This window comes from Microcaecilia unicolor, chromosome 1 (genome assembly GCF_901765095.1).
Source record: "Microcaecilia unicolor chromosome 1, aMicUni1.1, whole genome shotgun sequence".
Taxonomy (NCBI): domain Eukaryota; kingdom Metazoa; phylum Chordata; class Amphibia; order Gymnophiona; family Siphonopidae; genus Microcaecilia; species Microcaecilia unicolor.
This window is the reverse complement of record NC_044031.1, coordinates 374,093,510-374,109,683: the sequence shown is the minus strand read 5'-3', so window position 1 is coordinate 374,109,683 and position 16,174 is coordinate 374,093,510. Positions and strand designations below refer to the sequence as shown.

The following is a 16,174-nucleotide window of genomic DNA, read 5'->3' as shown; positions in this document are numbered from 1 at the left end:
GTTTTTGATTTTGAAAATGGTCATGTTTTCTATTTGGAATTGGGACGTTTAGCAAAAAATGTTTAAAGTCCAGCTTGAGCGTCCTATCGAAAATACCCCTCCACGTGTCTTATAGTTCCCTGGAAACATAACAACCGCACTGGGATCTCCAAAAGAACCCTCTCCCCCACCATACCTCACGCCTACCCATTGCACTTTAACATTTTTTAATTAAAATGAATATCTGAAACAAACCAAGTTAAAAATAAATCCAAAGATAAATATCCCTAATATTAACATTTGCCATGTCACGTGTATGTTAGAGGGTTTGTTCAACAGGCAGAGGTTATGGTTTCTTTGAAGTGAAAATAAGATTTTCATATAGCTGTTATAATGAAACAAGCATGACTTAAATTCCTCAGGTGCATTATGATTTTGGTCTACGTAACATTCTGTCAGTACTGAGGACGCTGGGTGCAGCAAAAAGAGCCAATCCAACAGATACAGAATCCACCATCGTCATGCGTGTGTTGCGAGACATGAACCTATCCAAATTGGTAAGTTTAACAGCTAGTAATGCTCTGTATATTTTTATTAATGGCCATTTAGGACTACTTGTTTAGAGCTTGCATATAAGCTAATCTTAGTTACGTAAACTGCTTTAGAATAAGGCATGGTGATATGATTTAGGTAAACTTTGAATGTGGAAGCTAATTTGAGTTGCCCAGTTTTAACCATTGCACAACAGTTCTTGGAAGAGGTGGGAACATGTGACACCTTTTCTGATACATCTTTACTGGCTCCCCATTTTCACCTGTGATATATTTAAATTATTATGCTTAGTTTTAGCTCAGCATGTTTTAGGAAGCTACAGTTCCCATCCTCTACCTTTGAGAAAGTTCTCACTAATAGAGGCCCAGAACACCAGAATGAACTACCAGAAAGTATTGATATTATAGACAACTATTGTTTAGAGAACATTTGAAAATGTCATTATTTCAAAAATATTTTGGGTAGTGGGAAGTGTAATGGATTAATTTTAGGAATGTTGTTCAATATTTAATGTTGACAATTTTTTTTGTACAATGCATGATAATTTTGTAATTTTTAAGTTATGTGTTTTTTGACTGCATTTTGTTGTATCTTAGTTCAGCTTGTGCTTATTTTTTCATTTTGGGATATAATCTGCCTTCAACCATTTTTGGCTTGGCGGAATATAAAATTAAATTAAGAGCAGATGATGGGGTAGTCTCCATATATGACGCTAATGTGTTGGTTGGTAATTTTCCTTGTCAATTATTTCAAGTCACCAATATTTATTATAGTCCTCATCTGCTATTAGCAATGATTGTATTGTCAGTTTCAGTCCATATCAATATGCTTTATATTTATTCAACAAAACGCAGGCTATCCAACTTTCCATTGGGACTTCTTCCTCTGCTTTATCTTTTTTTTGATCCAAAGCTTTAGAAGATTCTGAGCCCTCTATCCTATGCCAAAGTTTTGGTCTGGAGAAAATATCTTCCATGAGTTCCTCTGGATCTTTTGTGAATGTGATCCCCATCTTTTTATTAAGATACTCATTTTTCTGTCTTTCTCCTGCTTTAATAGAAATGATCAATACTAGTCTAACCCAAGGAAAGTTTTTTGTTTTGTTTTTAGCATTTTAGCATGGAAAAGTCTATAGTTCATCTTATTTTGAAAAAAAAAAAAAAATTTGGACTTGTCTCGTCTAGTGAATTTTCATCCTATTTCAAATCTTTTGTTTGTAGCTAATCTAAGAAAGCTGTGACTACATTAATATTTTCTATCCTAGAGAGTCTGGTATCAGAGCAGCTGATAGTACTGAGTCTGCTCTATTGATGATGTACAGTGAAATTCATATCCATAAAGACAGCCTATTAATTCAATAGGACTTAAGCTCTTTGCACTTCTTTTGCATAGATTAAAGAAAATTGAGATAATGGGACCTATGCTGGGTTGATTTCAATCATTCTTTGCTGACTGTACTTTTCAAGTTTGTTTATCCACTCCTACTGTAGTTGAGATAATATTTAACCATCTCTCTGACCTCATGTGCAAATTTCTTTAAATTAGTCACCTTACTTTCTAACTCATCTTACTCTCTTACCTACATATATGTTCCATCTTTACATATACCCTTCACTATCAATTAAAATGTTCTATTACATATTGTGTTGACATTGTAAGTAGTATACTATGCCATACGTTGTATTGTTTGAATATTTTTACTGCTGTAATTGCCTATTGCTCATATTTGATCTATTCTTACTTTACACCACCTTGAGCTAATTCCTTCAAAGAGGCGGTAAATAAATCCTAATAAATAAATGGGCATTATTCTGCTATATATAATTTAGTTTGTGGAGTTCCAGACCTCTCACATTTGGCCCTGCTTTTATTTAACTGTTTCTTGTTTCCACTAGCCACCTTTATCCAGATTTTAAAGATGCGGGTAACACTCAGATTTTGATGGTCAGTGACTGTGACTGGAGGGAATCAGCTTTACAGACTAATGTTGATTCCTGACTAATGCTCTATGTAGAATGGCTGATTTTACATAAATGAAAACCTGACCCCTTGAAACGTGAAGCAATTTGATTTACATAGGAATTTTCCCTTATTTAGGTGATATATATCATCTAATCACATTCCTATTAAAGATGTTTTGGGGTTGATTTTCAGCTGGTAGTGCTCAGTGTTTTGCTAGCCACTGCCAGCATTATGTCTGGAAATTCAATGCTGGGTCATTTCCAGAATCTGGCATTGAATTTTCAGGTTTCCAGAATTGGCTACACCATATCTGGTTAAGTGAGATATTCAGCACTTAACCAGCTATGGGGCACCGCATAAAGATAGGACTGACTTTTGTGTGATCCTATTTATACGGCGATCTTGGTCGGTTAAGTGCTGAATGTTGGCACTTAAATGACTTATTTTCGAAAGAGAAGGATGCCCATCTTTCGACACAAATCAGGAGATGGGCGTCCTTCTCTCAGGGTCACCCAAGTCAGCATAGTCGAAAGCCGATTTTGGGCGTCCCCAACTGCTTCCCGTCACAGGGACAACCAAAGTTCCCAGGGGCGTGTCAGAGGCATAGCGAAGGCGGGACTGGGGCGTGCCTAACAGATGGGCGTCCTCGAGCAATAATGGAAAAAAGAAGGGCGTCCTTGACGAGCACTTGGCCGACTTTACTTGGTCCATTTTTTCTTATGACCAAGCCTCAAAAAGGTGCCCGAGCTGACCAGATGACGACTGGAGGGAATCGGGAATGACCTCCCCTGACTCCCCCAGTGGTCACTAACCACCTCCCACCCCTGAAATGTCATACTCAGGTCCATTGCAGCAGTATGCAGGTCCCTGGGGGGGGGGGGGAGGTATGTGTGTGTCAGCGGAGGCATAGCGAAGGCGTGGACATCCTGAACTGCCCCTCCCCCCACAGGGACTGTCAAATTTCAAAGGCGTGGAGTGGAGGAATGGCCTAGTGGCTAGAGCACTGGTCTTGTAATCCAGAGGTGGCCAGTTCAAATCCCACTGCTGCTACTTGTGATCCAAAATCCAAATAAATAAAGGGGTATCAGAGGCATGGCAAAGGCACAGATGTCCTTCTCACAAACATCCACATTTTGGACATCCTCAACTTCCATCACAGGGTCGGAGGGCATAGCGAATGACGTCCTCAAATGCCGTCACAGGGATGGAGGCATAGCGAAGGACGTCCTTCACCCATACTCTAAAAACAACAAAAAAAAAACGTCCCTGATGAGCACTTGGACGTTTTCACCTGGACTTGCATTTTTCTAAGGTTGTATTTTTCAAAGGTTGTAGACAGCAATTTATTTAAAGTTGTAGACGGCTGTTATACAAGCAGCTTGTCTGCATGTATGAAGCCGTCTTTGGCATGCGCAGAGCAGCCACGCATAATGCTTGGCTGCTCTGCACTGGCTTCTCCTCCTTAGGAAGGAAATCATGTGCAAATGAGCTAACAGTGAGCAGCTCATTTGCATGCGATTTCCTCATGCATGCCCGTTCCTTTCCAAATCACTAAGGGATCGGTAAGGGAAGGGCTTTTTCCATTCAGTTAGTGCATCAGTTAGTCCACTGCAGTGCCACCTAGGGTGCCCGGTTGGTGTCCTGGCATGTCAGGGGGACCAGTGCACTACAAATGCTGGCTCCTCCTATGACCAAATGAGTTGAATTTGGTCGTTTTTGAGATGGGCATCCTCGGTTTCCATTATCACCAAAAACCGGGGACAACCATCTCTAAGGTCGACCATCTCAACATTTATGTTGACCATCTCTAAGGTCAACCTAAATGTTGAGATTTGGGTGTTTCAGAGTACCAATAGATCAAAATATCCAAAGGTATTAGGAAAATAGTCTTAAAAAAGACTATTGAAAATCTTCTGTAAGTTCGAGCAAGTGAGTTTTGTTGGGCCTCCAGAGATCTCTGAGAAGCCTGTTGCTGTTACCATTGCCTCTGCACCACTTGTTGCAGCTGCTGCTGTCACGTGGTAATTTTTGAGAACATAAGCGTTGACATCAAGCCCAGTATCCTGTTTTCAACAATGGCCAATCCAGGTCACAAGTACCTGTCATGATCCCAAAAGAGTAAAACAGATTTTATGCTGCTTATCCTATAAATAAGCACTGGATTGTCCCAAGGCCATCTTAATAATGGCTTATGACAGTGGCGTAGCCAGACAGCCAATTTTGGGTGGGCCTGAGCCTAAAGTAGGTGGGCACAAAATTATCTCTGCTCCGCCATACCTCCACCTCAAAATATAAATACTTTAGCTAATGAGGATCCTCAAGCTTTGTTAGCTGAAGACTTTCTCCAAAGGCAATTAATACCAATCGGTCCAGCACTTTTCTCCCTTCCCTGCCTTCAGTCTACGGTCTGGCACCTCTCCCTAGCTCCACCCCATTGACAATTAATACCTTTAATTAAATTTAGATATTAGATATGTATCATGTCAAAGAATTTTAGATATTAGATATGTATCATATGTCAAAGAATAAAGTGGTTGCTCAAAGCATCAATCAAAGCGACAATCGCTCAACTGCAAAACACTATGCACAAATTTGTGCAAAAACACACTCAGAACCTTACTGTACCATAAATATTACACTGGGCAGACCCTAATACACCAATATACCGATACGGAAAATGCAGACCGTCAACAATATGAAACAAGGGATCATATCACAATTCTCATGTAGAGCCACAAAACACCTTTTTAGGGTGGATAGTGTTCACAATGAGCTCCTTTTATTAACGACCATATATAGATCCTTCAAGAGGTAGTGTGTCATGATTTAGGCTCTGCACCCTTTCTGATGTTTTGGTGCCACCTCAGTAAGGCCAATACACAAATTCTCCACTGCAAAACACTATACACAAACTTGTGCAAAAACACACTTATAACCTTACCAAACCATAACAGCACTAATTCCAAGGACAGGACGAGCTACAACCTTATGCATGGAAAGGCAGCACTACAATTACACCGGGCTCTAAAACACCAGTACAAAACCTAGTGAAACAAAAAAAAACAAAACAAAAAAGGCTGCAAATACTACACGCTAGCAGAATACTGCACCTTGATCACACATGAAAAACACATGACACAACAGATATGAAGGCAAATTTCTGAACTGGAAAGTTACCTCAAGAAGTCAGACTCAGGATGCAGCAATACTAGAAAAACTGAAACTTACATGCAAAATATCACAGATGCACATTTCCAAAAGCTGACATATTCCAATTAATAAATTCTGAATTAAAAAATGTTTTCTACCTTTGTTGTCTGATCAGTTTTTCTATTCGCGTTGGTCCCAGTGTCTTCTGTTTTATGCAGTGTCTTCTTTCTATTTGATATTTTCCACTCACCATGTCCACCATCCTCCTGTGTCCTTATGTTTTCTCCCCCTGCCCTCCCCTCCCCTCTCCTCATCCATGTCCAGCAATTTCCTCTCTCCCCTCCATCCATTTCCTGATGTCCAGCAATTTCCTCTGTCCACTTCCCTCCAGCGATCTGTTCTCTCCCCCCCCCCCGCCCTCCTCTCCATGTCCAGCGAGTCTCCCTGCCCTCCCTCAGTTCCCCAAAAGCCCTCCGAGTCCTCTCCGTTCCCCCCTCCCCTCCCCTCCATGGCCAGAGAGTCTCCCTGCCCTCCCTCAGTTCCCCAAAAGCCCTCCGAGTCCTCTCCGTTCCCCCCTCCCCTCCATGGCCAGCGAGTCTCCCTGCCCTCCCTCAGTTCCCCAAAAGCCCTCCGAGTCCTCTCCGTCCCCCTGCCTCCCGCGCACACGAACCTGTCCTTTTTCTTTCAGTAGTAGCGAGCGACGTGAAGGCACTGCAACGCTCGCCAGCTTCAAGTTCTCCCTTTCCTCTTCACACAGTGTTTGTCCCGCCTTCGCGGAAACAGGAAATACGTCATCGTAAAGGCGGGACGGACATTGCGTGAAGAGGAAAGGGAGAACTTGAAGCAGTGTCTTCACGTCGCTTGCTGCTACTGAAACAAAAAGGACAGGGGGGGGCAGACGGAACTGAGGGGGGGAACGGAGGAGGAGCGGAGGAGGGCTGACAGTCGGGCGAGGGAGGGAAGGAGGAATGCCACGCAGGGCCTCGGGGTGCACCATTCCTGGGTGCCTACGCCCCTTATGGACTTTTGCTTTAGGAAATTATTCAAACCTTTTTTTAAACTCTGCTAAGATAACTGCTTTGATTGAAGAATTATTTTCTTGAGTTTGTTTTGAATTTACTACTTAGTAGCTTCATTGCATGCTCCATAGACCTAGTATTTTTGGAAAGAAAGAACAAGTGATTCATGTCTACCCATTCCACTCCACTCAGTATTTTGTAGACCTGTATCATATCTTCCCTCAGCTGTCTCTTCTCCAAGCTAAAGAACCTTGGCTGCTTTAGCTTTTCCTCATAGGGAAGTCGTTTAATCTCCTTTATCATTTTTGTCCCCCTTCTCCGTACCTTTTCTAATGTGGTGACCAGAATTGCACACAGTATTTAAGGTGCGGTCATCAGAAGCGGAGCCAGGTTGAAGGCACAGGGGGAAGCGAGAGCGGACTTCCACTGGCGCACGTTTAAATGCAACACATTCAGTAAAAAATAGGAACTGGCACCGGCAGAAGTCCGTTTGGGGGAGCGGCTGCTCCCCTTGCGCCCCCCCTAGCTATGCCACTGGCGGTCATACCATAGAAAGATACAAGGGTATTGTAACATTCTCATTTTTGATTTCCATTCCTTTCCTAATAATTCCTAACATTCTATTTGCTTTCTTAGCCGCTGCTGCACACTGAGCAGCACTAATCGGTTAAATGCTGCTGAAAATGACTGGTTAGTCCTGAATAGATAATTTACTGGTCAGAAGCTATTTCTGGCTGGATAAATCGTTTAAAATACTGTCCCCTTTGTCTTTAGATGTTCTCTTAGACTAAAATACTCTACTTTTCCTAGGGCAGGGAGGTGGGGGCATTCTGCCCTGGGCTGTGGCAGTGAGGGGATATGAGGAGCAGGTGGTCGCTGTCAGATCTGCTGTTCCCCTGCTCCAGAACAGGAAGTTGACATCAGAGGGGGCAGGGGCCTGGCAGAGCCAACAGCGCGTGCCTGCTCTGCGCATTCCATATACACTACCCAGGAGGAATGCGTGCATGCTGCACCCAGGGGGTGTGTTCTCCACCCTGGGTGCCATATAAGGTAGGCATGCCGCAGCTAAGATATTATTTTATCTTTAGGTGCTAGCCCTTGACTATAGACAGTGAACAACTTGTGAATGAAAAGGGTAATTCTCTAAACTAAGCACCCCTTGTACTCATAAATGTATAGAATACTGGCACTTATGCAGGTAAGTGTACACTTACCAATGAAAGCATCAGCAGGGTGCCTTAGCAATATTTTACAAGTGTGGGCATAAGTGGTAGGTAGGGCAATTCTTTAAATGCATGCCTACATTTATGTGCCATTTGAACACTAAAATTCAGGAATAAGTGCCACTTTGACACAAAAGTGCTGTAAGCTGTATTCTGTAAGGGTGCACATCAGCAGCATAAAGTGCAATTCCAAGGGGGCATGCATGTGTCTGGAATATGGGAAGGACATGGGCATGTCTTCCAATAACATATGAAACTTCTAGACTATTGTAAGTTGTGTGCATTGCTTGCCACACTGCCCGTTTATGCCTGCCATTTACCTTGTGGAAATGAGGGTGCCTATGTTTGGGTGTACCAATATGGGTATATGTTAGCATTCTATAAAGCAATACAGGCACCCAGAAGCTATTTTCTTTAGGATGTTCTTCAAAGAGCATGGGAGGCTTCTGATTAGCTTACTAATTACTAAGGGACCCTTTTACCAAACTGCAGTAAAAAGCAACCTTAGAGTGCTCTTACCATGGTCATTCCCGTGCACTAAGGCAATTTTTACCACTAGGGTGAAATGGCCAATTTTTCTATTTTCCCCATTAATGGCCACATGCTAATTTTTCCATTAGCACGTGGCTATTAGCATGTGAGCCCCATTAGGTAGGCGATAAGGGCTGACACACTTAACTACATGCTAATTGGATAGCGCAGCACTGTAGTGGTGCTAACCGATTAGCACAGAACATGCCCATTCTCCGCCCCTCAGTGTGGGTTGTACATGCACGTGCAAAAATTACTGCTGGATGCCTGAGTGCGCTCTACAGGAATCCCTTATTTGCTACAGTAAGTACGCATTAGTGCTTATTGCAGCTTAGTAAAGTTTCTCCCATTCCTTCAAAAACACAAAAAACACTCTGAAGAGCAATGGAAGCAGATCACTTTTTCTAGAGCAAATTAGATTTTCATGTTGACCTGGGGTCCTCCTCCCATATTTTCTGTTCTTTCGCCAGCTTAGGAAACTTTCCTTTTGAAGCAGACCTTAATTACATATCATTTCCACCTTGAAGGTACTTGTATTATAACACAGCCTTAGCTTACAAGCTCCTCAGAAGGTCTTCTTTTTCCAGTATCCACTGTTTTATGCTCTTAGCCTTGTATTCTCCATTGCACAGTTCTAAGATGACTGACATTCTTGCTTTCACAGCCTGTGAATTCCTATACCTTTTTCGTCTCCATAAAAAAAAAGAGAGAGAGAAAGAAGAAGAGAGTTCAGAGAACGTGTTACAGTATTGTCTACTGCCAACCTTTTACAGAAAGTACTGTATGTTTATTTAAATATACATGTCAGACACTGTATTTCTCAAAAGGTTCCTTTAGTTTAGATCCATATTTTCTGGATCATTCAACTTCGGGAAGATTCCAGGAGATCATTGTGTGAGCTGGGGCATTTGGCCTAGTATGAGAGCACTCAAGAAACAGATAATCTGCTCTCTCCATGGTTTCCAGTATGCCTGGAAAATAAGAGAGGCTGTACTTTGCAGCTAAGTCAAGAAGTTCACTATTTCTTCTTGGTGTGTTTGTCAATACACTCCTAGAACGGAGTCTGGTCTATCCTGGGAGTTCCTGGTGCTTCCAGTATAAAGATTCTGACCTTGGTTCTCCATCCTGTACTGAGTTTCCAGCCTTAAAACTGCTAATTGGTTTGCAGTAGCATTAGATTCCAGTCTATTGATTGAGACGCTTACTTTCAGGATTGGGTGGCTCAAGGGGCTTGGTCTCGACCCATACTATTCTGATTCATTATCTCTGGAGATTTTGTCCTTGCAGTTTGACTACTGCTTCAGGCCTTCCTCATTTTGTTTTTGTGGAAGAGCACTGAGGACACTTTTTGACCTATCTGCGGTGCCTTAAGTGATCATATAAGAGACACACTCAGTTTCCTTTTCCCATCTCTAGCATTCTTTGCCTGAATACAATTATCAAGCACTATTCTGGGTTTCACACTTCTTTGACCTCAAGCGTGAAATCCCACCCTTTTGGGAAACTGCTTTGCTACATCCCACAGTTCTGGACTGGTCTGGTGTGGACAACAAAGAAGAAGAATTAGGTCTTACCAGGTAACTTTATTTTCTTTAGTCCTATCAGACCTGACCATAACCCTCCTTAGTTGAATATTATTGATCATATTCCATTCTGAATTCTGTTCCTGTTCATATCATTTTACAGTTGGACTTGCTTCTATTTTGAGATTCTCTGCCTTATTTTAGCGGATTTCTGGCTGCTCCTGATCATTTTGAAAACTGGATGTCGTAGAGTACAGTATTCTTGGTGCAGTTGGAAAACTGTGGGTCAGTAGAGTACATTACTATTTTGTTGGTATAGGCATTAGATGAATGCAACATTTGACCTAGAGTATGAACAGGAGCGCCCTTGCTTGATCATCCAAATACTGAGCCTGCATGGTGCCCTTAAGTGGTGAATCACACAGAACTACTTTGTTTCTCTGTCTCCATCTGCTGGTCGACAGGCATAACCCATGGTTCTGGGCTAATCTGATAGGACTGAATGAAAGAAAAATTATCAGGAAGGCATAATTTCTCCATATTTTCTTAATGTAAGCAGTGGCATGTTCTAAACCCAGGCCTGCAAGCATCATGGCTATTTGTTAAAATGTCCCATAAAATATATTGGGAAAAAAATAAGTGATATGTGAATATTATCCAGAGAACCCAACAAAGGATAAAAAATAAATCAATTCTTTTCTTTTTATCTTTCTAAGATCGATGAGGATGAGCCCTTGTTCTTGAGTTTGATTGAAGATCTCTTTCCAAGCATACAGCTGGACAAAGCAGGCTATCCAGAGCTAGAAACTGCTATTAACAAACAGGTGATTATTTATAATACTAATTTTGTTAAGGGCTGTGTGATAGAATATATTTTGAACAATTGATTGATTTTGAAGAAGAATTAATAAACGCTTTGAACTGAAGTGGGCAGAAAAATAATATACACACACTGAACTTTAGATGCTCAGGGATTCTTAGAACAGTGTTCTGAAAACCTGGTTAGAAGCATAGTCAAGAAAGAAACATATGTCGCTGCATTGCTATGCGCTATTTGTGCCTCTGTTGTTGGGTATCAGAACAGAAAGCTCTTCCATGATCACTAAGAAATTGTACTTTAGGAAACTTCATTGGCACATTAGCCTTTCATTTTCTGAGGTTTTCCGTTTTCTAGCTGGTCCTCCAGTGATTTGAGACAGATGCCTACCCTGCTTTCTAGTTAATAATGAAAATGTTGCACTGAAGGCTGGCAGTGTAAATCCTAAGTCTGAGGTTGTCACAATTTGCATTGGAGAATGAGTCCCCTTCGCACCCCCCCCCCCCCCAATTCTTCCTTACCAGCAGTTGAATTTTTCTGATCATCCATTAGGAAAGGCATTCATCAATAACATGGCTTAAACATAAAATGACACTGACTGCTGCCAGCTAATGTGGACCAATATTCAGTGCTGGGCATCAGCACTGAATACCCAGGTGTTTGGCGGAGGTTATACAGGTAAAACCGATATTCAGTGCCATATCCATATATACTTGCTGTACACACCTTGAGTGAATGCCTTCAAAAGGCAGTAAATAAATCCTAAAAAATAAATAAATATAGATAACTGGGCAAAGTTAGAACTACATCGTGTTCAGTCCTACGTGCTTGGTTAGCTATGCGGCACCTGCACTGAATGTTGCCAGTGCATGCATAACGCTTGGCTCCTCTCCGACTCAACCCCAGCACTAACCAGTGAGTGCCGGAGTGATCACACCAAAATGTCGCAACACTGCGCAACTAGGCGCTACTGAAAATCCAGGGATGGCCCGCTCACCATGACTGAACTGGGCAGGAGCCTTTCCTGCCCAGTTAAAATCATTCTGAATATCGACCCCTTAATGTCTCTTCTTAGTACTCTCCTCGGAACAGGGATTCTCAGTCTGAGAGTTCGATTCCACTTCAGGGCTCAGGAGAGATGTTTCCTAGTCTAACAAAACCTAGTGAAAAATAAAAGTATGAATACTTAATTATATAGCAAATTGATTATCAAAACCAGAGTTGCTTTCAAATTATGTGTCTTTGCATTCCAAATTTATGGTATGACCCCTGACTATGTGCTCCCTTTGATTGACCTCTCTATGTGTAATTCCGTCCCTGGATCCAGAGAATTCCTAATTCTCCATCATCCTAATTGTAAAAATTTGTTTACAAAACAGTCCTCTCTGCTGACCTCCTGTCAATGTACTAATTAGTGGAATCTTCTTCCAAGGGCTGTTAGGTCTGTACATGATTACAGTTGGTTTCAGAAATTACTAAAAAACTTTTCTTTTCAAAAGTTCTTGCAACAAGATAATGGAAGACAGGAATAACCACTTTTATGCAAAATTCTATTTCAAACTGTATCCTGTATAGCTGCTTCTAATTTGATATTGTTACACAATACAACCTTGTAAAACATTCATAAACTAATTTTTTGTGAAGTTTCATATGGCCATATATAGAAGATTTACTCACATTTTCCTTTATCAGAAGATTTATAACTGTAATATGTATAGACTGTAAGCCACATTGAACATGAACTATGTTTGGGATATCAGGATACAAATGTCATTGTAATACATTAAAAATGCTCATTGTATGCTATAGGAAAAGGGAGAAGTCACGTGAAGAGTTTTTACAACAGAGGAGGGGCCTTAGAACAATATTTCTCTTGGAATTCAAAGTACAGAATAGATGCGTTCTGTAGCTGATACTAATAGCAAAAATCATGGAATAGCAATTTATTAGGTCACAGTTCAATGTTATTTAAAATACCACAAATATAATATTACCTAAGTGTTGTACAAATCAAACATAATTAAAAGTTCAAGGGGAAGGGGAAGAAACCAAAAGGAGGGCCTAAGTTTACAATAAAACTATGCAGAGAGAAAACTAATAAAGTACTATTACCATTAATCTTTTTTAATTAGAATTTTATCATGATTGACAATATAATAAAAGAGGAAATTATAATCTTAATGGGCCTTTTACAATGTGTGGTAGTGTTTTAGCACATGCTAAGAATAAGCATGTGCTAAACGCTAGAGACATCATCTCTAGCATCTCTAAGAACATTTCCGCACATTTTTAAAAGACCTCATTAATCACACAACAATTTTTGAAATAAGATATAAACTAAATATAAAACTGTCAATTTACAGGCATTAAAATTAAATTAAAACTAATTTATTCCTAACCCCAACAGCAGTCCAGGAAATCGTGAAATAACAGATCACATAATACCTAAATTATGTTTAATTGGCTTTTCTATTAGAGGCTCTATTTGAATGGGATCTAAAAAAGCATACTGATTATTCTTATAGGGGTTATTTTACTAAACCATGGTAGCGAGCACTAAAAATGCTACCGTGCTTTAGTAAAATACACTCTGTAGTGTACTAAAACATTTACAGGTAAATTTAAGAAAGAAGATAGCACCAATTGCTAAAATTTTAGACTTCACCTGTAGAAAAGCTTTCCTACACATTTGGGTAGGCCTAGAGATATCTGGAAATAACATAACTACCTAACCACAAAAAGGTAAATTCTTTTTAGGAAAATAGGCTCTTAATACTGCCAACTTTTGCTCCTCTGAAGATAAAGTACCAACAATGTAGAATGCTTACTAATGACATCCTGAGATGATTCTAAAACTAAACTATCTGGAGAGGTAATTGTATCCATTCCTCCTTCCTCTCTAACTTGTCTAACTCTGCCAGGTAAATAATAGGCATTTTCAATTTTAGAAAGTCAAGATTAGGAAACTGCAATATATCTCTAAATATATTTTAAGCAACTCTATTGGAGGTAAAATTCTTAATTACATGCCCTTGCTGAATTTTCAAGTATCTCCATTTGCATTTGTAGCAATAACTTATTTTTTGTAACAGCAGAAATAGTAGATGAATAGTTTTAAACTGTGAATCAAATTTGAGCACTTGTTCCACAGAACCAGTCCTGTGGTCATGCTAAGCAATTTAGAGGAAATATCCTCAAAAAATCTAAACAAAGAAAGATGATCTTGCAATACTTTCTCCATTCTAAACATTGCAGAGCTAATATCAGCCAAAGTAAATTCTTCCGATGTTGTTAACATGGACTTCCCTGCAGAGGAAGGGAAGGGTCTAATAAAAGTATAACAGGAATGGGCACTGGTAAAACAGCGGTAACATTGGAAGAAGTCTCTTCACTGCTTCCACTTCTCTCATACTTCTGCCGGTTGGGGTGGTGGGGAGGGAGAAAGCAAAATTACTCACCTGTAGCAGGTGTTCTTAGAGGACAGCAGGGCATATGTTCTCACATACTCTCTTCCACCTCCCCTATGATTAGAATTCTCCATGCTTTGTATCCAACTGTGGGTCCCACATAGGTCGGGCAGGTAGGAAGGCATGTGTGTATGCATGGTCGGGCCTGCCAAAAGCTTCTAGAAGATATGAGAATGCTGGGCAGCATCTGTGCTGGGCTTTCTGGATGACATTACCCACATGTGAGAACATATGTCCTGCTGTCCTCGGTGGACACTTGCTACAGGTAAGTAACTTCAGTTTCTGTTCATTTATGGATGCAATCATTAATAAATACCTAAATAGACGGTTTAATGGGACAGAGTCAAAATGGATTTATCCAAGGGATTTCACCTCACCAATCTGCTGCATTTTTGAAGGCATGAATAAACATGTGGCTAAAGATGAGACAGTTGATATAGTTGATAAAGTACCTCATGAGAGATTTCTGAGGAAATTAAAAAGACATGAGGCAGTATCCTGCTATTGATTGAGAACTGGTTAAAAGGTACTGTAAAAATAGAGAAAAGGTTAAATACCAATTCTCTCAATGGAGGAAAATGAATAGAGGAGTACCACAGGGATCTATACTAGGACCAAAAATACTATAATGCCTCTGTATCGCTCCATGGTGGAACCTCACTTTGAGCATTGCGTTTAGTTCTAGTCACTGTATCTCAAAAAAGATATAGCGGAATTAGAAAAGGTTCAAAGAAGAGCGACCAAAATAATAAAGGAGATGGAACTCCTCTCACATGAAGAAAGACTAAAGAGGTTAGGGCTCTTCAGCTTGGAAACAATGAGGGGAGATATGATTGAGGTCTACAAAATCCTGAGTGGTGTAGAACAAGTAGAAGTAAATCAATTTTTTACTTGTTACAAAAGTATAGAGACTAGGGGACAATCAAGGAAGTTACATGGAAATACTTTTAAAACAAATAGGAGGAAATATTTTTTCACTCAATGAATAGTTAAGCTCTGGAACTCATTGCCGGAGGATGTAGTAATAGCGGTTAATGTATCTGGGTTTTTAAAAGTTTGGGACAAGTTCCTGGAAGAAAAATCCATAGTCTGCTATTTAGACAGACATGGGAAGCAACTGCTTGCCCTGGGATTAGTAGCATGGAATGTTGCCACAATTTGGGTTTGTGCTAGGTACTTGTGACCTGGCTTGGCCACTGTCAGAAGGAGGATACTGGGCTAGATGGACCACTGGTCTGACCCAGTATGGCTACTCTTATGTTCTTATGTTTGGGAATGGGAACAATGAGTGAAGTAATACAAAATTATTCAAAGTTTGTTAATCTCATGCAGATTGTGAGAAGTTGCAGAAGGAGTTTGGGGGAGTTGAAGATTGGGCATCCAAATAGCAGATAAAATTTGATGTGTCCAATGCAACATGATGAACACGGGGAAGAATTGCTCAAATTATAGCTACATGACGTTTGGTTCTACATAAGGAGTCACTATCCATGAAAATGATTTAAATGTCATTGTTGACAAGATCAAAAGAGAATCAACATATGCAGAGAACTCAAAAGGTCTCAAGGAGTAACTCACAATGAGAAGAAAAGTGAGAACAGAGACCACGGGTTCCAGAGACTGGAGCACACAAAATCTTGAATTAAAGCAAGGTTTATTGAAAATCAAAAATGACTCAACACAACGTTGTGTTTCGACCAGAGGGCCTGCATCAGGAGTCTGTGTGCAAACTCAGAATAAAAACATTAAAAGGTGAAATCATACAATCCGCAACAAAAGCGGAAAAGTGGTCTTTAGAAAGACCGTTGGTTGTATAAGCTGATTGGTAATGGGACTAATTGCCTTACCTTGACAAGATACCATGAAGTTAATAAGTATATTTAGTTAAGATTTGGAGCTCATTTCTAGAGAATGTGATTGCAACAATTAGCATAACTCAGCTTTAAAAGTT

The 16,174-nt window shown here is 40.4% G+C and overlaps 1 protein-coding gene across 1 annotated transcript in view; it reads left to right on the top strand.

The window, feature by feature from the left end:
• The window catches only part of DNAH5 (dynein axonemal heavy chain 5), a 925,453-nt gene that overhangs the window by 412,671 nt on the left and 496,608 nt on the right, over positions 1–16,174 (top strand). The window contains 2 exon segments of the mRNA XM_030220396.1: positions 402–536; positions 10,656–10,763. Coding sequence (XP_030076256.1) covers positions 402–536; positions 10,656–10,763 — 243 coding nt within the window.